The 27,211-nt window shown below is 48.5% G+C and overlaps 1 protein-coding gene across 1 annotated transcript in view; it reads left to right on the top strand.

Moving 5' to 3' along the window:
- The window catches only part of LOC121284720 (protein unc-80 homolog), a 542,332-nt gene that overhangs the window by 55,999 nt on the left and 459,122 nt on the right, over window positions 1–27,211 (top strand). The window contains exons 6-7 of the mRNA XM_041200272.1: window positions 18,237–18,307; window positions 21,032–21,162. Of these exons, the coding sequence (XP_041056206.1) occupies window positions 18,237–18,307; window positions 21,032–21,162 (202 nt within the window). The remainder of the gene's footprint in view (window positions 1–18,236; window positions 18,308–21,031; window positions 21,163–27,211) is intronic.

The following is a 27,211-nucleotide window of genomic DNA, read 5'->3' on the forward strand; positions in this document are numbered from 1 at the left end:
TCCTGCAGGCCTGTGTACGGTTTCCAGGGAGTGTCCATGACTCCTACATTCTCAGTCAGTCACAAATGCCTGATGTCTTCCAGGGTCTACAGAGGCTGCAGGCATGGCTCCTCGGGGACAAGGGCTACCTGCAGAGGACATGGCTGATGACACCCATCCAATGGCCTCAGACAGCGGCAGAGCGACAGCACAATGAGGCTCATGCTGCAACTCACACTTGGTGGAGCAAACCATCGGGATACTGAAAATGAGGTTCCTGTGCCTGAACTGGTCTGGTGGAGCCCTGCAATAGGGTTCACAGAGGGTGTCACGCATCGTCATTGCCTGCTGCACCCTTCACCACCTGGTGCTGCAATGGGGAGAGGAGCTTTCCGAGGAGAAGTTGGAGGAGCTGCACGCTCCACACAATGAGGAGGACGTCAGAGAGGATGAGGATGAGGAGGGCCTCAAAGGCGGTGATGAGGCCCTTGCATTGGTTGGACGAGGCAGGTATGCTCGGGAATCCCTCATAGCTGCTAGATTTGTGATGGATGATGACGACATGCAACGCGGAGACACCATAGACCCTCACATTGCATCTATTAACGTTTGACACCAGTCGGCTTATAACAGCACGGATACCCTCTGTGATAATGCTCCTGTCATGGTCACAGTGGAGGCCTTAATAGTTGCTCGATTGCAGGAGGATGATGACAGTATGCAGTGAGGACACTCCATGGATCTTCATATAGCCTCTGAGAATGTCTGACTCCTGTCTGGCTGAGGGCAGGTCGCTTGCACTCTGAGATCAGGGTCATATCCTGGAGACGCAGCCATTAAACTTTAGAAGTACCTAATCCTTTGTCTACCTTCAGTGCCTGAGCCCGTCAGGAGCATAGCATCACTGGTCATAGATGCTGACGAGATGGGGACCAGCTCCACCTAAAGATGCTGAGAGCACACAGAGAGAATGATGAAACTCTGTGATGCCTGTCCACAACATTCTGGCAGCAATGACAAACATCATCGAGATGCAGGCATCAGTAATTTGTCCAGAGAATGAGAGGTCAGATCATCACTTTGATCTGAAGGCTACATAACATGAAGGGAAAAGGCCCTGGACTGAGACACCAGCTTTTATCTTGTGCAGAAAATTTCACATCTGAGTGACATGAACACTGCTCATCAGAACAAGAAGCCATAGGCAGGGAGACATTCTTGGGAGTTTATTTACAATAGTGAACATTATTACAAGTGATTAATACCCATGTCCATGCTGTGCATCTACATCTTCTTAACGCTTGGCCTAAATAGCCAAGTGGTTATGGTACAGGGTTTGGAACCCCAAGATCAAGAGTTCAAATCTCACAACGGCAAACTATGAAACAATGTAACTTCATCTGAAACAGATGGAAACATGTTTGTACTCGAAAGAGTTACATCTTCTTAACGCTTGGCCTAAGTAGCCAAGTGGTTATGGTACTGGGTTTGGAACCCCAAGATCAAGAGTTCAATTGTCACAATGGCAAACTATGAAACAATGTAACTTCATCTGAAACAGATGGAAACGAGTTTGTACTCGAAAGAGTTACAAAGGGAATCAAGTTTTGGGCTTGGCCTAAATAGCCAAGTGGTTATGGTACTGGGCTTGTAACCCCAAGATCAAGAGTTCAATTGTCACAATGGCAAACTATGAAAAGATTCAGCAACATTTCTGTCTTTTAGCTTGGCCTAAATAGCTAAGTGGTTATGGTACTGGGTTTGTAAACCCCAAGATCAAGAGTTCAAATCTCACAATAGCAAACTATGAAACAATGTAACTTCATCTGTATAAACAGATGGAAATGTGTTTAAAAAAGGGCCTCGGTGGCTCCTTGCAGGCGTTGCCCGTCTTTTACCAGGACCTGATCATTGTCTGGAAAGTGGTCACCTCGCGACGCAGCTCTCCCCCATCAGGAGTAGTGGCTATCATCAGAGAGCCGCTGCTCAGGAATCCGCCCCTCCGTCCTTTTCAGTGGTTGGCATAGAGGAGGGCTGTGGCCGCAGGGGTGACCAGGATCGGGGACGTGCTGGGTGGCGGAGGACTGGGCTGGATGCTCCCGCAGGAGTTGGCGCGACGCGCGTCTGTGAGTGTCCAGGTCGCAGCCGATGCCATCCAAGACCTGAGAACGGTCGTGCTCGGACCCGACGTTATTTTGGGTCTTGAGGTGGCCCAGGTGCGCGGTGGTCTTCCGTCTGAACGTTCCCCTGTTCGGACAGAATTCCACATTGGCCCCAAGCCCCGAACCCTCCCTCGGGTGCTGGTGCCCCGCAATATGAGCCGCCTCGGGGACATGCCCTCCGTGCCTTTTGGCACGGCAAAGAGGGGCTTTTTGTACGGACTGCTGCTGCACACCTTCCATTTTCTCGCCCTTGTCCGTCGACCGGACACGCCCTAGCGTGCCTTGTTGCCGTCTGGCGGCGGAGCCCCCCAATGGGAGGCCCTCTACGGAGGTGTCCTCCCCCTTTCTATCGGGGACCTGGGTTGGAGGGTGTTGCATGCAGCAGTCTCCTATAATAAGAGGATGCATAGGTTCACGGACTCTCAGGACACATGCCCTTTTTGCGGTCTTGTGGAGTCTGTGGACCATGTATACATAGGGTGTTGTAGACTGCACTCCCTTTTTAGTTATTTGAGAAACCTTTTATTGATGTTTTGTTTGCACTTCAGCCCCACGCTCCTGATCTATGGGCAGCCGGTGCAGAAGGGGGTCGGGAAGGAGGAGGACCTCCTCGTGAACCTGCTCCTGAGCCTGGCCAAGTTGGCCATTAACAGGTCCAGGCAGCGGGCGATCGACGGGGGAGTCCCGCCCGATTGTTTGTCCCTCTTCCGTGGCTACGTTCACTGCCGGATGTCCCTGGAGAAGGAGCACGCGGTGTCTGCTGGCACTCTCGTGGCCTTCCGTGCTCGATGGGCACCGCGGGGACTGGGGTGTTTTGTTGACCCCTTTAATCACATTTTGATTTAAAGTTTGTAAGGTTCCTTTAAATTTTTGTCCTTGGTTTTATAGCTGACCTGAATTAGGGGCTGTGCCTGATTTATCCCAATTTTGTTGATTTGGTTTTCATTTAAAAGATTATCAAGAGTTCAAATCTCACAATAGCAAACTATGAAACAATGTAACTTCATCTGAAACAGATGGAAACGGATTTGTACTCGAAAGAGTTACATCTTCTTAACGCTTGGCCTAAATAGCCAAGTGGTTATGGTATTGGGTTTGGAACCCCAAGATCAAGAGTTCATTTTCTTAACGATCTCGTGGAGGCAATTGTGGATTCACTTGGTTTCCTGATACTGAGGAGAGAAGGTGTGTGGTGTTGGTGTTGCTGCTCCTCAGTGTTTCAACTGTTTCTGCTGCTGCCTTTGGGGTTGTTGCTTCTGCTGTGTGCTGCTGCTGGACCTGCACTCGAGGGTGTTTGCTGCTGCTGCTGCTCCTGCACTCGAGGGTGTTTGTTGCTGCTGCTGGACCTGCGCTCGAGGGTGTTTGCTGCTGCTGCTGGACCTGCACTCGAGGGTGTTTGCTGCTGCTGCTGCTCCTGCACTCGAGGGTGTTTGTTGCTGCTGCTGGACCTGCACTCGAGGGTGTTTGCTGCTGCTGCTGGACCTGCACTCGAGGGTGTTTGCTGCTGCTGCTGATGCTGCTGGACCTGCCCGTGTGGAGCAAAGGGAGAGAGAGGGAGAGAAGAAGAACAGCTTCTGTTGTTACAGGACAGGAAGGCCAGGACTGTGTCTAAAAACAACATCCTAGGTGGGTGTCCAATGTTATTGTTTGTGTAAGGTGGGGGCAATAAAGGACTGTGTTTTGTAGGGGGAGGCAAGAAGACTGCCAGAGGGTTTGGGGAAGGAAGAGAGGGAGGGTGAGTGTGTGTGCTGAAACCATCTTTCTGCCGCCCCTCCCTCAACCCAGCCCTTTTCCCCGGTAAGGCCAGCAGTAGCTGGTGAAGACATCACCTCCCCCTGCCTGAAGAACATCAGGCCCCCACCCACCGTCCATCCACCATCGAGGACACCCACCTGGACATTTACCTCTTTCCCTCCTGTGCCTCCCTGTCTTTTACTCCTCTCCCTCCTCTCCTCTCCTGCCTAAAAGAGGGGAGGTTGTTTCTACCTCTCTCCCCCACCCCCTTTCCTCCCTATATATATAAAAAAATATATAAAAAAAAACCAAAATGGCCAATCCTTCCCGGGGTGGGCGTGGCTCTGGCCCTAAGGCCAATTCACCATCGCCTGTGGCCGGGCCCTCGAGGGCTAATGTGGAGGCGGTTTTGTCACCGGTCGCAGGGCCTCAAAAAAAGAAAACCTATGCGGGGGTGGCTGCTTCTGCAGCTCCAGCTGCTCCTGCTGCCCTGTCACCATTCCGCCTCCTCACCAGGGCCCTTGGGGTAAAGAGCTATGCTCACCCTGAAATGACAATAGAGGCCTGCGTAAAGGCTATGGCTGGGGTCGTCGGCCCCTCAGCCATTGTCGCGGCCTCTAAAATGTATGGGAAGGCCATATTCTTCTTGAGGTCCGAGCGGGCGGTGCACCTCGCCCTGCAAAAAGGACTCACTGTGGGCGGGACTTTTCTGGCGGTGGACCCCCTTGAGGCCACCGCCCAGAGAATTATTATTTCGAACGTCCCACCTATTCTATCCAGTGAACTCCTCCTCCCCCACCTTAATAAACTGGGGGAGGTCAGGTCGGGGGTTGCACCAATCCCGCTCGGCCTCAAAGACTCGGCCCTCCGCCACGTGTACTCCTTCCAGCGCCAGGTATTTGTCCGCTTGGCCCAGGAGGAGTGCCTGGAGGGGGCCTTCACTATCAATTTTGAGGGGACCGCCTATCGGGTCTTCTGGACCGTGGAGGGCGTGCGGTGCCATGCTTGTAAAGAGGCGGGGCACGTGAGGAAGAACTGCCCCGCCTCCAAGGCCACAAGCCCCACCCAAGCGGCCACGGCTGGCACTGCCCCTCCTCCCCCCGCCACCATTCCATCTCCCTCCCCGCAAGGGGAGGCGACGCCGGCGGCCACTGCCATCTCGGCTGCCGGTGAGGCGGGGGGAGAGCCCCTGCGCCGTAAGAAGGCGCGGAGGAAGACCCGCAACCTGGAGGCGGCCCCTGAAACGCCTCAAAACCCCCAAACACCTGCAAGTACTGGCTCGGGGGAAAAAACATCATCCGGCCCCGGCGTCGTGTCCGCGTGTGCTCCTGGGCCCGTGGGCGCTAAGGCGCCGAGTGCTGGGCCCGGCGTCGTCCCTGCGTGTGCTCCCGGGGCCGGCGGGGAAAAGACGCGGGACCCCGAGCCGGGGAATCAAACAACCAAAACCCAGAGGGTGGAGTGTGCGGGAGGGCTGGACAAGGAGGAGGGGGCCTCGGAAATGGAGGTCTCCCTAGCCCCCAGCCTGACCCGGAAGAGACGTCACGCTTCGGAGGAGGAAGTGGGTGATGCCCAAACCGAAGAAGTTGGGTGTGTCCCTTCCCCCGATGAAGAGGTGGTGGCGTCTCCACCAAGTAAAATCTCGCCCTGTCCTCTGGGGGAACACAAAGCCCCTGCACCTACTCCCACCACTGTTACCCCCGTCAACCTGCTGCAGTCCCCTGAACAGGGCCCCTTGGGGGTCACTGAAGGCACCTCCCTTGAAGTGGTGCCCGACTCAGGAACCCTCGATACCCCCGAGGTACCTTCTGGCTCGTCGGGGGACTGTAGCTTTCAAAATTTAAAAAATGTTAACGGGTCATTGGGTGGAGGCGAAAAGGAAGGCCTTCCCGCTCCCTCCCAAACCTTAGCACCGGGCGTCCTAGTTTTAGGTCAGGAGCTTGTCCTGAGCTCCCCGGACGACCCGGTGCCGGGAGGAGAACGGGCATCAGAACTGCCGCTGCCCTCTGACCCAAAACCTTTAGAGGAGACCAGAGAGGACCCCTCTGGCCTTGATCCTGGGGGTGGGATCGAGGTACAGGTGGGGCCAGCTGGCAGCTCCGAATCAGCCCCCGTACTCAATGTGGGGGAGGGGTCGGAAGCTGGAGGCGACGACCTGGAGGAGGACGGGGTGTCCGTGGTGAGCGCTGGAGATTATGCTGAGTTGCTCTCAAGCGAGGCGGTGGATCCCCTGGTGCCCTCCACTGACTCCCCCCTCATCCCCCCAAGGGAACTCCGGGACTTTTTGGCGAGTCATCGCGGTCGCCGAGACAGGGTTCAGTTGGCCTTGGACCGGTGGCATTCTTTTCCGCTGGTGTTCTGGTCCACTCGCGAGGCTCTCAAGTCTCCCGAGTTGGATAGGAACGCGCGGCGGAGGGTCCAAACGTTTCTCGCTGGGCTCCTGAAGGAGAGGAAGGACTAAAAAGTCCTCTTCTTCTTTTTAATGACTTAAGGTGAAGGTTTGATGTACCTTTGACAATGAAGACGACTATAGCCAGCCTCAACATCCGCGGCAGCAGGGGCGCACAGCGCAGGTTCCAGAACTTCTCGGTCCTCAGGGACGGGAAGTATGCGTTGTGCTTCCTGCAAGAAACCCATACCGTTCCGGGAGATGAAGCCACGTGGCTCCTGGAGTGGCGAGGGGGGGTCTACATGAGTCACCTAGCCTCCAATTCTGGCGGGGTGGCTATCTTGTTGGCCCCGCATTTTCAGCCGGAGATCTTGGGGGTCAAGGAGCCGGTGCCAGGCCGGTTGCTGCACCTGACTGTGCGTCTGGGGGGGGCGGTGCTTCACTTTGTGAATGTGTACGCTCCCCTGGGCACGCAGCAGCAAGCGAGCTTCTTTGAAGAAGTGTCCACTCATCTCGGCTCCATCGACGCTGGCGAGTGCATCGTCCTCGGGGGGGATTTCAATTTCACCCTCGGGGTCCGGGACCGTCACGGTACCCCGCACTGCACGCGAGGTGTGAGTAAGTTGCGGGACCTGGTCAGGTCCTTCGACTTAGTGGACGTCTGGCGAAATCTCCATCCTGACTCCAGCGTGTTCACCTTTGTGTCACCTGGAGTCGGAGCGTCCAGACTCGACCGCCTTTACGTTTCGAAGGCATACGTGTCCTGCGTTCCGGCTGCTTCTGTACAGCAGGTTCCGTGCATGGACCACCGTCTGGTGTGGGCGGAGCTCACTTCATTCTGCGCTCGGACGGGGTCCGCGTACTGGCATTTTAATAACCTGTTGTTGGAAGACCAGCGGTTCCTGGACTCGTTCCATCGCTTCTGGGCCGGCTGGAGAAGGAAGCGGGGAGGCTTCCCCTCCTTGAGGCTATGGTGGGACGTGGGCAAGACTCACGTCCGAGTTTTCTGTCAAGAGTACGCGAAGGGGTCAACAAAGAGATGCAAATCCAGGGTCGAGGAGTTGGAGAAGGAGGTGCTCGACCTGGAGACATGTCTCCGTCAGCCCGACGCGGACCCGGCCCTGCGGTCGGTGTACGATGAGAAGAAGGGCGCGCTGCGGGACCTGCAACTGGTCGGGTCTCGGGGCGCGTTCGTGAGGTCGCGGATCTGTTTTCTTAAGGAGATGGACCGTGGCTCTCCCTTCTTCTACTCACTGGAAAAAAGGCACGGGGTCCGTAAGCAGCTCTTTACGCTGCTGGCCGACGACGGATCCCTTGTCTCGGATCCGGAGGGCATCAGGGCCATTGCCCGAGATTACTACACTGCCCTGTTCTCTCCGGATCCGTCCAGTGAGGAAGCTTGCAGAGTTTTGTGGGAGGACCTGCCGCAGGTCGGCCCGGAGTGCGCCGGAAAGCTCGACTCCCCTATAAGTCTGGGGGAGCTGACCGGCGCACTCGACGGTCTTTCTAGGGGCAAAACCCCGGGACTAGACGGGCTGACCGTGGAGTTTTTCAGGGCGTTCTGGGACGTCTTGGGGAGTGACTTCGCGGGGGTCCTGGGGGAGAGCATTGCTACCGGGGAGATGCCCCTTTCGTGGCGCAGGGCCGTGATTGCCCTGCTGCCGATGAAGGGGGATCTCCGCCTTCTTAAAAACTGGCGCCCGGTCTCCCTCCTCAGCACAGACTACAAAATCTTCGCCCGAGCCATGTCTTCTCGGCTCGGCACCGTGCTGGACCACATGATCCACCCTGACCAGTCCTACACCGTCCCGGACCGAACCATTTATGATAACATCCATCTGGTCCGGGACATCATCCACCTTTCCCAGAGGGCTGGTCTGTCGAGCGCCTTCCTGTCTCTCGATCAGGAGAAGGCGTTCGACAGGGTGGATCACGAATACTTACTCGGAACTCTGCGAGCTTTCGGGTTCGGGACGCATTTTGTCGCCCGGATCCGACTTCTGTACACCGCCGCGGAGTGTCTAGTGAAGGTTAGCGGGTCCCTGATGGCGCCCCTTCGCTTTGGGAGAGGGGTACGTCAGGGCTGCCCCCTGTCTGGCCAGTTGTATTCTATTTGCGTGGAGCCTTTCCTGCGCCTCTTGCGGAGGAGGTTGTCGGGATTGGTTCTGCGCGGGCCGGGCATCGGGGTGGTCCTCTCGGCTTACGCCGATGACGTGCTCCTTATGTTTAGTGACCCAGCTGACCTGCGGAGGATGCGCGAGTGCCAGGAGGTCTACTCTGCCGCTTCTTCTGCCAGGATCAACTGGGGTAAATGTTCTGGACTCCTGGTCGGTCAGTGGCAGATGGATCCCCTACCCGAGGAGCTCAGGCCTTTCACCTGGAGCAGGACCAGCCTCCTCTACCTGGGGGTCCATCTCTGCCCCGCTGAGGAATCCTGGCCGGCAAACTGGCAGGAAATGGAGACGAAAGTCACCGCTCGCCTGCGGCGCTGGACAGGACTGCTCCGAGTGCTATCTTACCGAGGTCGAGTTCTGGTCATAAACCAGCTGATCGCCGCCATGTTGTGGTATCGGCTGGTCACTTTGACCCCTCCCCCGGACTTTGTCACAAGAATCCAGAGATTGTTAGTCGACTTCTTCTGGGACAAAAGATTGCACTGGGTCGCTGCCAAGGTTCTGAGTCTCCCGCTTAGGGAGAGTGGTCAGGCGCTAGTGTGCCTACGCACACAGGTGGCGACTTTCCGCCTTCAGACCCTGCAGCGATACCTCTACGTCGAGCCTCCTCCTAGATGGTGTGCCCCGATGACGTATTTCTTCCGTCAGGTGCACGGCCTGAATTATGATGTGCAGCTCCTGTTTATAGAACAGCTGGGCCTCGGTGGCTGCTTGCAGGCGTTGCCCGTCTTTTACCAGGACCTGATCAAAGTCTGGAAAGTGGTCGCCTCGCGACGCAGCCCTCCCCCGTCAGGAGTAGCGGCTATCGTCAGAGAGCCGCTGCTCAGGAATCCACCCCTCCGTCCTTTTCAGTGGTTGGCGGAGAGGAGGGCTGTGGCCGCAGGGAGGGCTGTGGCCGCAGGGGTGACTAGGATCGGGGACATGCTGGGTGGCGGAGGACTGGGCTGGATGCTCCCGCAGGAGTTGGTGCGACGCGCGTCTGTGAGTGTCCAGGTCGCAGCCGATGCCATCCAAGACCTGAGAACGGTCGTGCTCGGACCCGACGTTATTTTGGGTCTTGAGGTGGCCCAGGTGCGCAGTGGTCTTCCGTCTGAGCGTTCCCCTGTTCGGACGGAATTCCACATTGGCCCCAAGCCCCGAACCCTCCCTTGGGTGCCGGTGCCCCGCAATATGAGCCGCCTCGGGGACATGCCCTCTGTGCCTTTTGGCACGGCAAAGAGGAGCTTTTTGTACGGACTGCTGCTGCACACCTTCCATTTTCTCACCCTTGTCCGCCGCCCGGACACGCCCTGGCGTGCCTTGTTGCCGTCCGGCGGCGGAGGCCCCCGATGGGAGGCCCTCTACGGAGGTGTCCTCCCCCTTTCTATCGGGGACCTGGTTTGGAGGGTGTTGCATGCAGCAGTCCCTTATAATAAGAGGATGCATAGGTTCACGGACTCTCAGGACACATGCCCTTTTTGCGGTCTTGCGGAGTCCGTGGACCATGTATACATAGGGTGTTGTAGGCTGCACTCCCTTTTTAGTTATTTGAAAAACCTTTTATTGATGTTTTGTTTGCACTTCAGCCCCACGCTCCTGATCTATGGGCACCCGGTGCGGAAGGGGGTCGGGAAGGAGGAGGACCTCCTCGTGAACCTGCTCCTGGGCCTGGCCAAGTTGGCCATTAACAGGTCCAGGCAGCGGACAATCGACGGGGGAGTCCCGCCCGATTGTTTGTCCCTCTTCCGTGGCTACGTTCGCTGCCGGATGTCCCTGGAGAAGGAGCACGCGGTGTCTGCTGGCACTCTCGTGGCCTTCCGTGCTCGGTGGGCACCGCGGGGACTGGGGTGTTTTGTTGACCCCTTTAATCACATTTTGATTTAAAGTTTGTAAGTTTCCTTTAAACTTTGTTCTTGGTTTTACAGCTGACCTGAATTAGGGGCTGTGCCTGATTTATCCCAATTTTGTTGATTTGGTTTTCATTTAAAAGATTATCAAGAGTTCAAATCTCACAATAGCAAACTGTGAAACAATGTAACTTCATCTGAAAAAACAGATGGAAACGGGTTTGTACTCGAAAGAGTTACCATATAGCCCTGACGACGTATTTCTTCCATCAGGTGCACGGCCTGAATTATGATATGCAGCTCCTGTTTATAGAACAGCTGGGCCTCGGTGGCTGCTTGCAGGCGTTGCCCGTCTTTTACCAGGACCTGATCAAAGTCTGGAAAGTGGTCGCCTTGCGACGCAGCTCTCCCCCGTCAGGAGTAGCGGCTATCGTCAGAGAGCCACTGCTCAGGAATCCGCCCCTCCGTCCTTTTCAGTGGTTGGCGGAGAGGAGGGCTGTGGCCGCAGGGGTGACCAGGATCGGGGACGTGCTGGGTGGCGGAGGACTGGGCTGGATGCTCCCACAGGAGTTGGCGCGACGCGCGTCTATGAGTGTCCAGGTCGCAGCCGATGCCATCCAAGACCTGAGAACGGTCGTGCTCGGACCCGACGTTATTTTGGGTCTTGAGGTGGCCCAGGTGCACGGTGGTCTTCCGTCTGAACGTTCCTCTGTTCGGACAGAATTCCACATTGGCCCCAAGCCCCGAACCCTCCCTCGGGTGCTGGTGCCCCACAATATGAGCCGCCTCGGGAACATGTCCTCCGTGCCTTTTGGCACGGCAAAGAGGGGCTTTTTGTACGGACTGCTGCTGCACACCTTCCATTTTCTCGCCCTTGTCCGTCGCCCGGACACGCCCCGGCGTGCCTTGTTGCCGTCCGGCGGCGGAGGCCCCCGATGGGAGGCCATCTACGGAGGTGTCCTCCCCCTTTCTATCGGGGACCTGGTTTGGAGGGTGTTGCATGCAGCAGTCCCCTATAATAAGAGGATGCATAGGTTCACGGACTCTCAGGACACGTGCCCTTTTTGCGGTCTTGTGGAGTCCGTGGACCATGTATACATAGGGTGTTGTAGGCTGCACTCCCTTTTTAGTTACTTGAAAAACCTTTTATTGATGTTTTGTTTGCACTTCAGCCCCACGCTCCTGATCTATGGGCACCCAGTGCAGAAGGGGGTCGGGAAGGAGGAGGACCTCCTCGTGAACCTGCTCCTGAGCCTGGCCAAGTTGGCCATTAACAGGTCCAGGCAGCGGGCGATCGACGGGGGAGTCCCGCCTGATTGTTTGTCCCTCTTCCGTGGCTACGTTCGCTGCCGGATGTCCCTGGAGAAGGAGCACGTGGTGTCTGCTGACACTCTCGAGGCCTTCCGTGCTCGATGGGCACCGCGGGGACTGGGGTGTTTTGTTGACCCCTTTAATCACATTTTGATTTAAAGTTTGTAAGGTTCCTTTAAACTTTGTCCTTGGTTTTACAGCTGACCTGAATTAGGGGCTGTGCCTGATTTATCCCAGTTTTGTTGATTTGGTTTTCATTTAAAAGATTATCAAGAGTTCAAATCTGACAATGGCAAAACTATGAAACAATGTACCTTCATCTGAACAAAAAACAGATGGAAACGTGTTTGTACTTGAAAGAGTTACATCTCCTTAACTTTCCTAACCCTGTCGCTACATCTTGGTGCACTTCAGATATCCATAGCAGAAATGGAGGCAGCCTGCTGACTGCTACACCCTGTCTGTAATGACCTTTGTGGGACTCCTCTGGTGGACCAAGACTTGGAGGGCCCCAGCCTGCATTCGGGGTCCTGCTGTATGGCAATGGCATCCTCCTTGATCTGTGGAGCTGGAGCTGCTGGGGTCACAGGAAGTGGGGAGTCAGCTGGGCTGGACACTGAGTCACCTGGATGGATGGCTCTGGGGTGTGCACCTGCTGATCCTCCTCTCTATGGGTGCCCAAGGGCCCTCGGCTGACTCCTTGAGGAGAAGGGGTAGCTGGAGTGAGATCGAGCTGCCTGGTACCCCTATCGCATACACACTGTTGGAGGCCAATAATGGCTTAACGATGAAGTTCAGCCCATACAGCAGTGCAGGTGCGACATCCTGGACCAAGGTCTCCATGGCAGCTGCCACCCTACCAGTGTTGACCTTGGTGCTTTGGCATGCCAGCGCTATCATCTCAGAGTGAAGGCGGGCAGAATCCTCCGTCATGCCTTGCGACCTGAGGAGTGCAGCGGACAGCCCTTCCTGATGTTCCCTAGCTTGCCTTTGCAGCTCTGGCAACTGAGACATGACTGAGTCCAGAGGCTCATCATCTGACTCAGACTCAGCAAATTTCTCCTGCACGGTTTTCCGAGTGCTGGACACCTGAGAAGTCCCTGCCGCCCTTGCTGTGGATCAGAAATTGCAATGTGCTCACCAGTTTTTGATCTCGAGGCTACTCTAAAGCTGGGTCCCACTGAGGTATGTACCTCTCCGTTGGTGGAGGGTGTGGGTGAGCGCTGTGACAGGACTTCAATGAGGGTGCATCCAGATTCCTCTTCAGGCGTTTCTTCGGGGCTTGATTGGAGGCCCTGGATTGTGGGCTCCATCGGCTGTTTCCCAGACGTGCCTCCAAGGGGAGATAATTAGTGCATGGCAGTGGCTTAAGAAAGAGGACACATCACTCACAGCATGGTTGTCTGACGGATGTTGCACCGCTGGATCCTCTTTTGGTAGAGCAGCACTGACCTCACCATCAATACAGGACTGGTCCAGATCCTTGCCAGCGAGCTTTATGGCTCTGTTTTCAAAAACGCTGAGAACCTTGATTTCAGGCATTCCTCCACTAATCTACGGCCTCTCCCTCTTGTGTGCCAGCTTCCCTGCATGAAAAGAGATGGAACAAGTGTAAGCAGGGCACCTGCCAGTCCAGATGATAAATATGCCATGTCATGGTGAGCGGTCCCATCTCGGGATGAGGGCAATGAAGGTATGTGTGAGAGAGTGAATTGTGATGTCCCTTGAACTGACATTGAGGTCCCTGTGAATGTGTAATGGCTTTGAGAGTGTGAAAGTTGGGAGTGACGAGGAGAGTGACTTACCTCGCGGAATGAAGGAGAACATTCATTCTCTTGTGGTACTGGGTGGCTGTCCTCTTTTGCAGGATCTTATTGCTGATCACTGCTGCCACTGCCTCCTATGCTGGATTGGTAATGTTGCTGCCCATCCTGTGGACAGAGCAGGGGTAGAGGACATCATGGTGGGCTTCCACTGTGTCCAAAAGGCGCTTGAGGGATGTTTCATTAAACCTGGGGGCTGCCACTATTTGCCTTTCTTCTGTGCAGCATCATGGACTGGACGCACTTAGAGTTGTGCACGGAGCTGCACATTAAGTATGGTGCCTGGCATGATGAAGCGGCGAGGTGAAGGCCTGGCAAGCGAATGACAGCCTGTCCTCCTTTAAAATGGCGTATTTCCCAGGAATACATCATTAATGTCATGGGATTGGGGTGATACGGTGTAAGAAGCTGACATTGCAGCCAGCGGCTAAAACATTGCTTTTCCTGCTCACTACCGCACTTAGCCTGGGTACAGTCAAGGGGAGGAATCGTCCCAGATTTGCACTATCTCTTCTTTAAAGGCAGCCCATTGTTCAGTTAATTTTGCCTACCAGCCTTTGATTCCCATTTATTTGGGCCAGTTGAATTGAAGTTGACTTTCCTCCAGTTAATTACAATGATCACTATCCCTTAATGTTCCTCTACTGATATTTGCCCTACTTGGGCTGGAAAAATAATGCTGTAGAAAATTCTCCTGAATTCCCTCTGGGAACTTGTGCCCCTCTCTTCTGTTTATATTAATATCTCCGTCTATATTTGGATAATTATTCCATAATTCTGGCACTTCTCTGTAAATTCTTTGCAAATTTGTTCCTCCACAATGTTGCCACTAGTTGGTTGCCTATAGACTAAACCAAGCAATACAATTGCACTTTTTTTGTCCCTTAGCTTTAGCCAAATAGATTCTGCCCTTGACCACTTTGGGACTTCCTCTCTCTTTCTCACTGCAATGTTCTCCTTAATCAATACTGCCACCCTTCCTCCTTTTCTATAAACATTGTAACAGTAATATTTAATACCCAGTCCTGCCCTTCTTTGAGCCAGGCCCCCAATAATCAGCTGTCCGCCCATCGACCTGTCAATGGCCAATTTAAGCCGTTGACAGACTAGTTAAAGTATTTTAAGACCTGCCCGGCCAACCTTAAGGCTGTCGGGCAGGCCAGGAGCCCCAGCAGGCTTCTGAATGTTCATGAAACTTCATCCACTGGCGGGATGAAGTTTCATGTCCAGTTTGTACAAAAATAATAAAGTTTATGCGTTCTTTATTAACATGTCCCATCTCGTGTGACATTATCACATGAGGGGGACATGTTAATTTTTTAATGTTTCTATTTTTAAAGTTTTTTCCACTGTCAATATTCTCCGAGACAGGACTTTGCCTCAGGGAGAAGTGTATGCCCGCGAAAAAGCGCACTTTGACAGCTGGGGAATCCCCCCCCCCCCCCCACACAGGAAGCGCATAGTACTTCCTGTTGGGGATGCTGCTGGGTGGGCCTTAATTGGCCCGCCCACTTAAAATGGCGGCAGGCCCTGTTTCAGTGGTGGGGGTTGGCTGCCCGCCTGCCACCAAGCCGATGGGGCCCGCCCGCAATCCGAGGGCAAAATTCTGCCCTATGTTTCCATGTGGCTATCCGCACCTGCAACTCACCAATCTTATTTATAGCACTGTCCATATTCACATGCACCGTAACCCTAATTAAGACTTTTTGTTACTTTTCCTTCTCTGCTGAACTCATCTAACATCTTAACTATTTCCTACTCTAGTGCTTCCTGTCTCTCCTAATATTCTGCACACATTAGTATTCCTCTCTAGTATTATCTCATGGTTCCCATGCCCCTGCCAAGTTCATTTAAACCCTCCCCGATAGTACTAGAAAATCGCCCCGGAAGAAAATTGGTCCTGGCTCTGTTTAGTTGCAACCTTTCTGGCCTCTAGAGATCTCATCTCTCCCAGAACTGATCCCAATATCCCAGGAATCTAAAGTTCTCCCCCTTGTACCAACCTTCCAGCCACACATTCATCAGCTTTATCCTCCTATTTTTATACGCACACATGGTACCAGGAGTAATTTGGAAATGACTACTTTTGAGGTCCTGCTTGCTAATTTCCTACCTAGCTCCCTAAATTTTCACCTCAGGACCATATTCTTCTTTTTACCTATGTTATTGGTACCATTATGAAGCATGACCACTGGATGTTCACCCTCCTCCCTCAATCTACATAGCGACATCTTGAATTTGGCACCAAGGAGGCAACATGCAGCTTGGGCTGCAGAAATGTCTGTTCATTTGTTTAACTATTGAATCTCCTATCACTATTGATTTCCCAGTCTTCTTTCTGTCCCCCTGTTCAGCTGAGCAAGCTGTGGTGCCATGGACTTGGCCCTGGCTTCACTCCTAGATGAACCATCACTTTCATCAGCATTCAGAACTGTATACTGGTTGGAGAGTGAGATGCACTCAGGGGACTCCTGGACTATCTGTCTGTTTCTTCTTGACTGCCTAGTGGTCATGCATTTCCTCTCTCCCTGTATGCTCTTTTAAGCTATGAGCTGATCACATCTATAAACAATGCTATCCATGAAACAGCAGTCCCTGCACATATGGTTATCAAGGGCACAGGACACATCCTGGAGTTCCCATATGGAACAGGATGTGCACTCTAGGGGAGGAATCTTCCACTCCTACCAGCAGTGGAATCGTGGTGGGCAGAGAAGCAAGATTTGGTGGGAGGCCACAAATCTGTTTCCTGATGGCAGCAAATTAGTTGGGAATCTTGTTCTCCTGGCTTTCATGGCAGCTTAAAGGCAGGCAAAGTGACCCACAGTGGTATGTTGGGAACCCCATTTGTATCTCACGGATGCTCCTTAAAAGGCCAACAAACTGGAATCTTGTTCACCCTCTAAATTAAGCGCCCCGTTAGCGGGAATTTAGCACATTCACTTTTACAGCTGTGCATTAGTGGCATGCACCAAGCAAGGTAGACTTCATCCTCGTCTTTGAGGTCAGTAGACGCTGCTTTTGCCTTCCTTTCACACCATCACTGAAAGATATTGGCTGCATGTAGCACAAGCTGCCCCAAGGCTGGGCATGGTAGGGCTGAGAACAAGAGAGGACTTGAGGGAGTTGAGGAGCAGAGTGGAAGAGTAGATGGCTGCCTGGATGTTGTTTAAATATGGCACTTAGGCGTTGGAGCCTATGAGGTAATGGCGGGGTAAGCCACTTCCTGCCCGTCCCACCCGTCCCACCACGAGATTCTACCATGCTCTTCGCAGATGCATAATTAATGAGCTGAACAGCGCAAGATCTCGTGCCCCAGTCTTCAGCGGATGTCACTCTGACTTCTGCTCCTGCCAACAGATTTAATCTCCAGAATGGAAGATTCCACCCCAAGAGTCGGAGCTGCCCTGCCATCCCTCCGTCTATTAGAGAATAAAACTTACTTATTTAAAAAAAAGACTCACCAGCTACTCACTTTTTAAAAATTAGTTCATGGGATGTGGATGTCGCTGGCTAGGCCAGCATTTGTTGCCCATCCCTAATTGCCCTTGTTCAGAGGGCATTTTTAAGAGTCAACCACATTGCTATGGGTCTAGAGTGAAATGTAGGCCAGACCAGGTAAGGACGGCAGATTTCCTTCCCTAAAGGACATTAATGAACCAGATGGGTTTTTACAACAATCAGCAATGGTTTTATGGTCATCACCAGACTTTTATTTCCAGATTTTTATTGAATTCAAATTTCACCATCTGCCGTGGTGGGATTCAAACCCAAGTCCCCAGAGCCTGGGTCTCTGAAATACTAGTCCAGTGACAATACCACAACGCCACTGTTGTGCTGATGTCAGTTAAATATAGGGAGATTAACTGAAATGTTTTACTGAACCCTTATTATTTCCCCAAAATCGATACTTTTTATTTCCCAATTCCTTCGACTAACTTCCTAACTTTAGAAAAAGGGAAACAAAGCTACAGTACTCACCAACCAATAAACTCACAGCCTTTCTGTGATGCCACAGTTTGATTTTTCCCCCATCACTTCAGTGATCCTGACCTGCATCTCTCTGCTCCAGACCTGCTTCATGATGATCCTGACCTGCTTTAGAGTGATCCCAGCTTGCTTCAGTGATCCGGACCAGCTTCACATTGATCCCTGTTTACTTCACTCTATTCCCAACATGATTCACAGTAATCCTGACCTGCTTCACAGTGATCCCGATCGGCTTCATTCTGCTCCTGACCAGATGGAGTTTTCTAGAAGTGAAGTAGTTGATGATGCCATTGCCAAAACATGTCAGTTGTTACCAGAACTGAAATTTGAGGAGGATAAAAAGGAATACATACTATATTCGCTTTGTGATGAGCCATAGTTCTATTAATATTGCATGGAGCTGCAGTTTAAAAAAAGATGAACAATTGGCACAAAAGTAAGCTTAATTGATGGCCGAAATAAAACACAAAACACTTTTGTTTGCAAAAAAATGTTGAAAGTGACTCTGAAATAATACAGAGCCAATGCGTTCACTAGTAGTTTTTATATTGACTATTGTTGCTGCTGATTACTTAGCAATGCTAGGTGTTAAAGGAATGTCCATATATTTGGAAATAGTGGGCAGGAAGCCCTTCCACCTTAAATGACTTTTTAAATAAAGGACCTATTTGACGTGGCAGTTCCTACAATGTTAGGCTCCACACACAAGTGACTAAAATTGCCAGAATTTTATCAGGACAGAAATTCTGCCCTGTTTCTGCTGCTTTCTGCACAATTTACACCCTTCGAATGGATAAGCAACAGTGGAAAATCTGAACCCTTGCTGGTGAATTATGAATTTTCCTTTCTAGCTAAGAGAACTTCACCCTTAAACAACAGAGGAACATCTTGTGATTCTGATAAAGCTGGAACAACCGTGAGTGTTCAGTTATTTAACTATGTTTTGTTTACTACTGTTTTTATATCATTTAGGACAAGAACGCATCATTCAGTCTCTCAAGCCTATTCTGCCATTCAGTGAGATTACGATGATCTGTATCTTAACTCACGTTAACTCATATTTAATTGTACAGCTTTTTTCATTTTCTGGATAATTCTTTAACTTTCTTGACTATGTATTACTACACAAGTTATGTTAACATATTTCCCATACTTATATATACCCATCACACAAAAAAATACTTGATGCAGAGCAAATAAATTGTGGTAATAATTTGCTTTGGGTTACATTTGGTGTTTAGTGGCATATTCATCAAATTCGCTAAATTGAAAAATTTTGTATATATATATATATATATATATATATGTAGCCCTGATTCTGAGAGTACAGGGAAATCAGCTAACCAATTCCCTATGGTGTGGCAGTGGGAAGGCTGGCCACTCTCAATTTTACAAGGTGCATTCCTTTGACTAGGCTTTCCGAACATGGATGATGTGTTCAGGGAAATAGGTTTAAAGCACAATTACAATATAAAGAGCGCAAAATAAATATTAGAGGTGAATTTCCTCAGTTTTTCCACTTCACTGCTGTAACTTTGATGCATGTTTGGTGGAAAACCTGCTGAAGTTACAGAGCTAGAGAGGGAGAATCTTTTACGAAATTCAGCCCCACTACTATTTTCATTCATTCTAGTATCGACTGTGCTAACACTGGTTAGGCATGTTGAATTGTTATAAAAGCTTGATAGATGGTACTTGATATGACTTCCTCTATTCAACTAATGTTTACAGCACAGACAGAAGGCTTTTGGCCTATCGTGTCCATGCCAGCTCTTTGCAAGAGAAACTCACATAGTCACTCTCACCCACCTTTCCTCCAAACAATTATTTATTGTACAAACAATTATCCAATTCTATTTGTAAGGCTTTGATTGAAACAGCCTCCACCACACTCTCAGGCAGTGCATTCCAGATCCTAACCACTTGCTGTTTTATAAAGTTTTGCTTCATGTTGCCATTGCTTCTTTTGCCAATCACCTTTAATCTGTGCCCTCTGATTCTCGATTCTTCCACCAATAGGAACACTTTCTCCCTGTCTACTCTGTCCAGACCCTCATGATTTTGAATACTTCTATCAAATCACCTCTGAATCTTCTCCTGCAAGAACAGCCCCAGCCTCTCCAAACTATCCATGTAACTGAAGTTCCTCATCCCTGGAATCATGCACATGAATCTTTTCTGCAGCCTGTCTAATACCTTCACATCTTTCCCAAAGTACGGTGCCCAGAATTGGACAGAGTACTCCAGTTGGGGCTGAACCAGTGTTTTATACTGGTTTACTATAACTTCCTTGCTTTTATACTCTATGCCCCTGAATATAAAACCCAGGATCATATCTGCTTTATTAACCACTTCCTCAACTTGCCCTGCCACCTTCATTGATTTGTGCACACATACACCCAAGTCCTTCTGCTCCTGCTCTCTCTTTAGAATTGTACCTTTTATTGCATTATCTCTCTTTGTTCTTCCTACCAAAATGAATCCCTTCTTTGCATTAAATTTCACCTGCCAATTGGCACTCATTCCACTAGCCTGTCTATATCCTCTTGAAGTTTATCACTATTCTCCTCACAATTCACAATACTTCCAAGTTTTGTGTTATTTGCAAATTTTGAAATTGTGCTCTGTACATCCAAATCTACATCATTCATATAGATCAAGAAACGCAGGGGTCCTAACACCAAATACCTTTCTCCAATCTGAAAAACAGTCATTCACTACTCAGTCAATTTTTATCCATGCTGTGACTGTCACTTTTATTCCATGAGCCCTAACCTATGCTGTTATGTGGCACTTTATCAGATGCCTTTTAAAACTCCATATATGCCACATCAGTGCATTACTCTCATCAACCCTCTCTGTTAGCTCATCAAAAAACCCACCAAGCAAGTTAGTTAAACATAATTTTCCCTTAACAAATCTGTGCTGATTTTCCTTAATTAATCCGCATTTGTCCAAGTGCCTATTAATTGTGTCCCAAATTTTAAATTCTAAAAGCTTTCTCAACATCAAGGTTAAACTGAGTGTGCAGCAAGATCTTGGGGTTACACTGTACAGGATTCCTTGTAGAAAAACAAACCGAATCATGACAATGCATTCATTACTGGAAATAGTTGCATAAAGATTTATTTGTGGAAGGGAATAGCACATACTTTCAAACACTTTTCTGCAACTCAGCACACCCTCAATACCAGAACTCAGTTCAACTTGCAAAGGTGCACCTTACCAATTGTGAACAATGTGTTGGAGCTCTGGTATCTATGCCATTGTGTCGCCTTTTTTCAATAGTTTGTGTGAAAAAGAAATACATTTAACATTAATGCAAATTAGTCATTATTGTTTGTTTCAAATCTTCACACATTTGTTTCCCTATGGGCAGTAGTGGGGAACTGTTGAAAGGATTAGTAGGCTGATTACCAACTTGCTTGAACCACAACATGAACACTTCTTCCATTGCCAGCAATTCCTGGTGTGGGACTTGAACCCAGGACTTCTGATTTAGAGGCAGGGGCACTACCTACTGAACCATAAAGGCCACAATGGTTATTGTGATGTATCTTGAAAATAATCTCATTGCTTTGAATTAGGTATGAGCATGCCAGCATAATCATTTAAAAGTTAATTCATTTACTCAAATGATTCAAAGGGTTTTCAGGTGGTTTGTGAAACTGTTCAGCTAGACTCTGTACCTCCAGAGATCAGAATGCAGAGCTGCCATCAAAGAAATTCGTTTGAAGCAGCAGGTGCCTCCCAGGACAAAGGAACCACTAACTCCAGGTATTGCTGCTTTTCAATTTAATGTTAGTAAGCTTTGTCTTGTGAAAATTAGTTCATAATCCATGGTTTAACTAACAGAATAAATAGTAAAGATTTTGTACTCAGAGTTGAAGCAGCTTTTTCTGCACTTACTTTTCTGTTAATCCACATTCTTCATTGGCTTATATTGGGCGAAATCATCCAAGTCCTGCCGAAGTGGGTTTGAAGCAATCTGGACATGAGAGTGTTGGGTCACTAGGTCGACACATTTGCACCTTTTGGGTGGGCGAAGTACGGAAGCGGCAAAATGCCTGACAGCAGCAGGTAGCAAATACTTACTAACAAAGAGTCTATTGAATGGAATGTGGAAGGTCCTGCTGTGATCTTCCCAGAGTGCAACCTCCCACTGAGTGATAGCTCTATGGAGATGGTCGCCTGGCAGGAGGCCGTGGGGTGTATTTTTTTTTCCTTGACTGGTTCTGAAATGGGACAGCTTTTCACTGCCCCGATTCGTTGGGGACTATTGAAGCTGAAGGCTCCATACCCCTATGATGGGTCCGCAAGCAGGAAAGGCTGCACCTGCGGCCAAAACAATTCCTCCAGAGGAATTCACCCTTCACTTCCCCCTCCCCCTTCACTTCAAGAGTGCTGCCAGTTTCAGCCCTCTTCAATTGTAATTTTGATGCATGCCTCCATTTTGAGGCACCCTTGCTGAACAGTGCCCACATCTCCTGGTGGAGCTGCTGGCCTTCCAAAGCTGCAGACCCTCCGATTAGATCTTCAGCCTCAGGAACATGCCTGCCATCTTTAATTGGATGGGGGTCCTGGGGACAACCTCTTAATTGGCTATATCTTGTAAGATCATACAGACAGGTGGGACTCACGGACCATCAGGGATGAGACCTGCATTTATTCTCAATGGAAGGATCTTTTCAAAGGTGGCAAGATTTCAGGTGGTCACACTGACAAGCTATTGACATTGGAGCTATTTGACATTAATTGGAAGGTCGGAACATGATGTTTAGGTCAATCATTTGTTTTAAAACATGTTTCATAATTGTAGTTCTAGAACTGCTAGTGACAAATTATCTAAGAGTTCTGCCCCAAGCTCTATTGGTAAGTTTACACTTATAACCTTCAGTTATAGTCTTGCTTACTCCCCAGTCACTCAACAGCCTGTTACAGACCAAAAGCAATGGTGGCACTGTATGGTCTTTTACAAGGCCTTGCGCAGGCACAGCAACCTGGATTGCTAATTCAGGCTTAATTCTCTGTTAACAATCTATTTTCTTCACATGGGCCCTATAATAATAATTGGGAGGTCTTTAAGATGCTCATAATTCTATCAAAATAAGCAGCCATTCAAAAATAATTTTGAAAAACCATGATCCAATTAAGAAGTGGTAAAACTGTCAAAATTAAACGGTCATTCAAAAATTACTTCAATAAACCATTATCCTCTTAGGAACTCAGGAAACTGTCAATATAAGTATAATATAAGTAAACTCACTGTCCACTTGGCAGTCGTGTCAACACCTGCTGAACTGAATCCATTAGTGAGTTTGAAGCTCGGCCAAGCATTCATAATGATATTCCATTGCACAGCTGTGTCAACAAACCTCCAAAGATGAATACATTAAAGCCCTTGAAGTCATTAAAGAGCTCAGCCATCTGTTCAAGCTTTGAAGCAATGAAACAAATGTCTGAGCTCTCAAAAGAGTGCAGCCATTTGTTCAAACTTTGTGAGAGAGAAACAGATAGCTGATAGGTCAATCAATGAAATGATTAAAGGACAGGGGAGCTTGACACAGTCAAATCTGAATTTCACTATTGTCCAATGGAACAGAGCACTTTATCCAGTGGACAATAAATCCGATGAATTTCAATGTATTTTCTCTGCTTTCCATCTCAGTGGAATTACCGTTGCTTCTTTCCATTGTTATCCATTAAATCGTGCACATCAGTGTCCCTCTTGTCAATCTCAGTCACCATCCATGAGCAGGAGGGTGGTTTGTCTTACTAAGTCAAAGACTTGCAGAGCATTCCAGGAAGATGAGGAGGGACCATTAGGAGTAATAATTTAGAAATGATTGTGTGAGAATGGTTTTCACTTACAATGGAAATGGTCATGTTATCAGAACTGTCATCTTTGCTCCAGATTTGGAACCATAAAATAGCAAAAAACAGAAAATTGAAACTGTAAGACAAAGAAAGAAAGGGGAAAGATGAAAGTAAAGCAAGAGAAAATTAAATTTCGCTGCAATTCTAATGCGAATGTAGTCTCTGCATTATTTGCTTCCTCAAGTTGAAAGTTTAAGGGATGCAGACTTGAACTGATCGGTTGTGCAATTAGCTTAGCCATTGATCATGAGATCTAGCTGGACTGCCTGAAGCACTATAAGGATTCACTGTCTGTACCTAGAAGTTCAGGATCAACCTGGCGTGTAAAGGTAATTGCTGGCTTCTGTTGTAATGTTGTTTGTTCAGTGTCTCATTAAGTGGTTTGGAGGCTTGTGTGGTTGAATATTGTTTGTTGATAATCAATGACTATCTACATCTCCCTGGTACAGTCCTTATTATGTGCTGTCCTCATGCTGGCTTCTGCTAAACTATTACTGAACTCATAATCTACCATTATATGACTCTTTACATCATAATGTGGGTGGTACTGTTCTCCAGTCCCACATTAATCTTTGCTATGCTGAACATCCTTATACTACACCGACCCCAAGTCTTTACCCAAACATATTTACAGTATAATCTTTCTTTACATGCCACCCTTCCTCCCCACACTCCACCCTCCTCACGTCCCTGATTTTATAAATTCAGACGGTCTGGAGGATTGACCATTTTTCCAGATCTTTTTTTTGTCACATTCAAGGGAGTGGTAGTCTCAGTTACTTTGGGAAAACTTTGTCGGTTTGGATTTGAAATCATAGTATTTAGTGTTTCTGGTACTTGAGTATCTCTATCTGATTGGCTCTTTGTGCTGTTTAGAGTTGTTTTTCTCTTTATCGACAACCTGTCTGCTTTGTTCGGACACCATGGGTTTGTCCCATTCCTTCTGGAGGGAATGTTCACTCCGTTCATTTATAGAGTGGACTCGAGTTTTCTTTTTCCATGGGGCCTGCTATATTCTTCCTGGAAGTTGATGTTACAAAGATGGAAACTTCATTTCCACTTGTTTCACAATTTTACCCAAATATTTGTTTACTCTCTTACTTTCCAATTCTTTTTCAAGTGTATTAATCTTTTCATTCATCTCAGCAACTACTGTGGTGAGTTCAGTTTTCTTTGTTTCAGAGTTATTTGCAGAATCCTTATAAAGGTTAACCAGTGCACTCAGTTCCATTCAGAATTTCTCTTCAATGATCATGACTGATCCTTAGACTCGTTCAATTCACTCATCAGATCCTCATTCTGTTTCTTATGATTCTCCTTATCAGCTTTTAAAGTCTGGATTTGCTCTTCCATACTGCGCATCTCATTTTTCAAATTCTTCAGATTGGATCAAAGTTCAAGAATTTAATTGCTCTTTTGTCGATGAACTTCCAACATTTCATCAGTTTTTCTGCATTCAACCAACTATTCTGATTCATCAGTAGTTCCTTTTCCTGTTCCAGGTATTTTTCACACAACATAGTAGATACATCTAATGCTAGAAGTTCATCATATTCTAATTTTTCATTAGCAAACTCATCTTCCGTTCTTGAACTTTGGTTCTCTGCACTGAACAGTTTTTCCTTACCAGAGCCTGATTCCTCTGTGCTGATCTTAAAGCTCACATTCTGTATTTTTACTTCAGCTAATTGGTTCTGAGACTCTTTATGCTTTCTCTTGCAACTGTTCAACTTTTTCATGACATTTTAGATTCTTGATTTTGATTTCAGCCATGTCATTTTTCAACAACTCAATGATTCTCAGTACATTTGAGGCATCCAGTGCTTTGCCTTTGAGTTTCTTGTTCTTCAGTGTTGGATTTATGTTTTCCGATCTGATTTCAGTCTTTACTTTCTCCATTTGCAGCAGAGCTTTGCCTTATCCTTCATTTTGGTTTCATTGTGGTCTGTCTCTGGTGAAGTCTTAACTTGTTTCAGTTTTGAAATTGTGCTACTCATGGCTTCAGTATCCACTCACAGCTTGGAAAGTTCTATAGCTTTTTCTTTCAATGCCTCCTCTTTTCCAGTCAGCTGGTTCTTCAGCTCTTCACTCTTTTTTTGTACCACTTGGCTTCTTCCTGGAATATTGAACATTGCTCAGTCTTCTCTGCCAACTGGTTCTTCATTTCGTTCAGAGTGACATGAAATTCATTTTGCTTCTCTTTGTAATTTCCCAGAGGAACAGACTTTGACCTGAAGGATCCATGTCGTGTGTGAAAATCCTTCAACAGACTTTTATTTTCTTTGCGAAGCTCTGTTGTTTCATCTTGTGTTTTCTTGTAATTCAACAAGGTCTCTTCAGCTTTGTTCTGCTGTTCTTCCATTCTGTTGTTCAAGACAGTTTTAATTTCTTCATGCTGCTGAAGGGTTATGTACTCCTTTTGGATTTGATCTTGAAGGAAGATTAATTGTTCTTTCAACAGTTTGTTTTCTTGTTGACTTCTTGCCAACCCACACTGTGCATAAGTGCATTGCTTTAGTGATGGTTCCAATACTGATAGTTCCAACACAGCTTTTTCTGAAGTAATATTCAACATTTTTTAACTCCTCAGGTTTTTCCAATTTTTCAAAGAGCTTTTCAAGGCAGCAATTTCCTTGAGTAGATCTTCTGCCTGCTGTTAGGTGTGGCCATAATTCTGGTTGAGTTGTGCCATCTCCCTCTTCAATTTGTCAACAGTTGGAATTCAGATTTGTTATTTCCTCATTGTGCTTTTCTGGAGATAGTACTGAGTCTGTACATAATTTAGATTTTCGGTTATTGCATTCTTCTTAACATTCAACTGCCCTGTTTCTTCCAAAGCCTCCTTGTATCTTTGGGACACCTCAGAAATGTGTTTGTTCAGATCTTGAACAGTTTGGTTCATTGAAGACTTTAGTTTTTCATGTGTTTTCAAAGGCACATACTCTGCTTGAATCTTGTGTTTAAAGTCTTCCAACTCAGCTTTGATACAAACATTTTCCTGTGGAATAGCTTCATTTTCTTTTTGCCTGTTTTGTTTCTTTTGGGATACAACAGATAGCTTTCCTTCGTTCACAGTCATTTACTTGCTCTGCAGTGCCACCTGCTGTTGCAGTTTGGGTAATGTGTCAGTATTTTCAAAAATCTCTATTTTTAAACCTTTTGGCTACTTCTCAGTCTCTGCACTAAACTCTGCGACTCATGCCCTTCGTTACACTGATGTGGTCTGCCACCATCTTGCGGTTTGGTTGGATACTGTCTGCCTCAGGCTGGAGTCTCCTTGCCCTATTGGTGTTTTTTTTATAAGGTCTATGCTCTCTACAACTTGCAGTTTAAAATATTTATCAAAGACTTTTAATACCTCACCATATGTGGTTGAGGGTTCATCTATACATTGTCTTATGATTACTTCATCAGAAAATACCCCAATCAAGTATAAAAATGTGACAAGGATGGTGCTGTTGTTGTCTGGTGCACTGACCCCTACCTTGCAGAGGCTGAGCGTCAACTCGCAGACACTTCCTCCTACCTCCCGCTGGACCATGACCCCACCACTAAACATCAAGCCATTGTTTCTAGGACCGTTACTGACTTCATCTCCTCTGGAAATCTTCCTTCCACAGATTCCAGCCTCATAGTCTCCCAACCTTGGACGGCCGGCTTCTATCTCCTACCCAAAATCCACAAACAGGACTGTCCCAGCAGACCGATCGTGTCAGCCTGTTCCTGCTCCACGGAACTCATTTCTTGCTATCTTGACTCCATTCTCTCTCCCCTTGTCCAGTCCCTTCCCACCTACATTCGTGATTCCTCTTGTCACCCTACATCATATCAACAATTTCCAGTTCCCTGGCCCCAACTGCCTCCATCTTCATCATGGACGTCCAATCCCTCTACACCTCGATCCCCCACCAGGATGATCTGATGGCTTTCCGCTTCTTTCTCGAACAGA

Source organism: Carcharodon carcharias, chromosome 12 (assembly GCF_017639515.1).
Source record: "Carcharodon carcharias isolate sCarCar2 chromosome 12, sCarCar2.pri, whole genome shotgun sequence".
Classification (NCBI taxonomy): Eukaryota; Metazoa; Chordata; class Chondrichthyes; order Lamniformes; family Lamnidae; genus Carcharodon; species Carcharodon carcharias.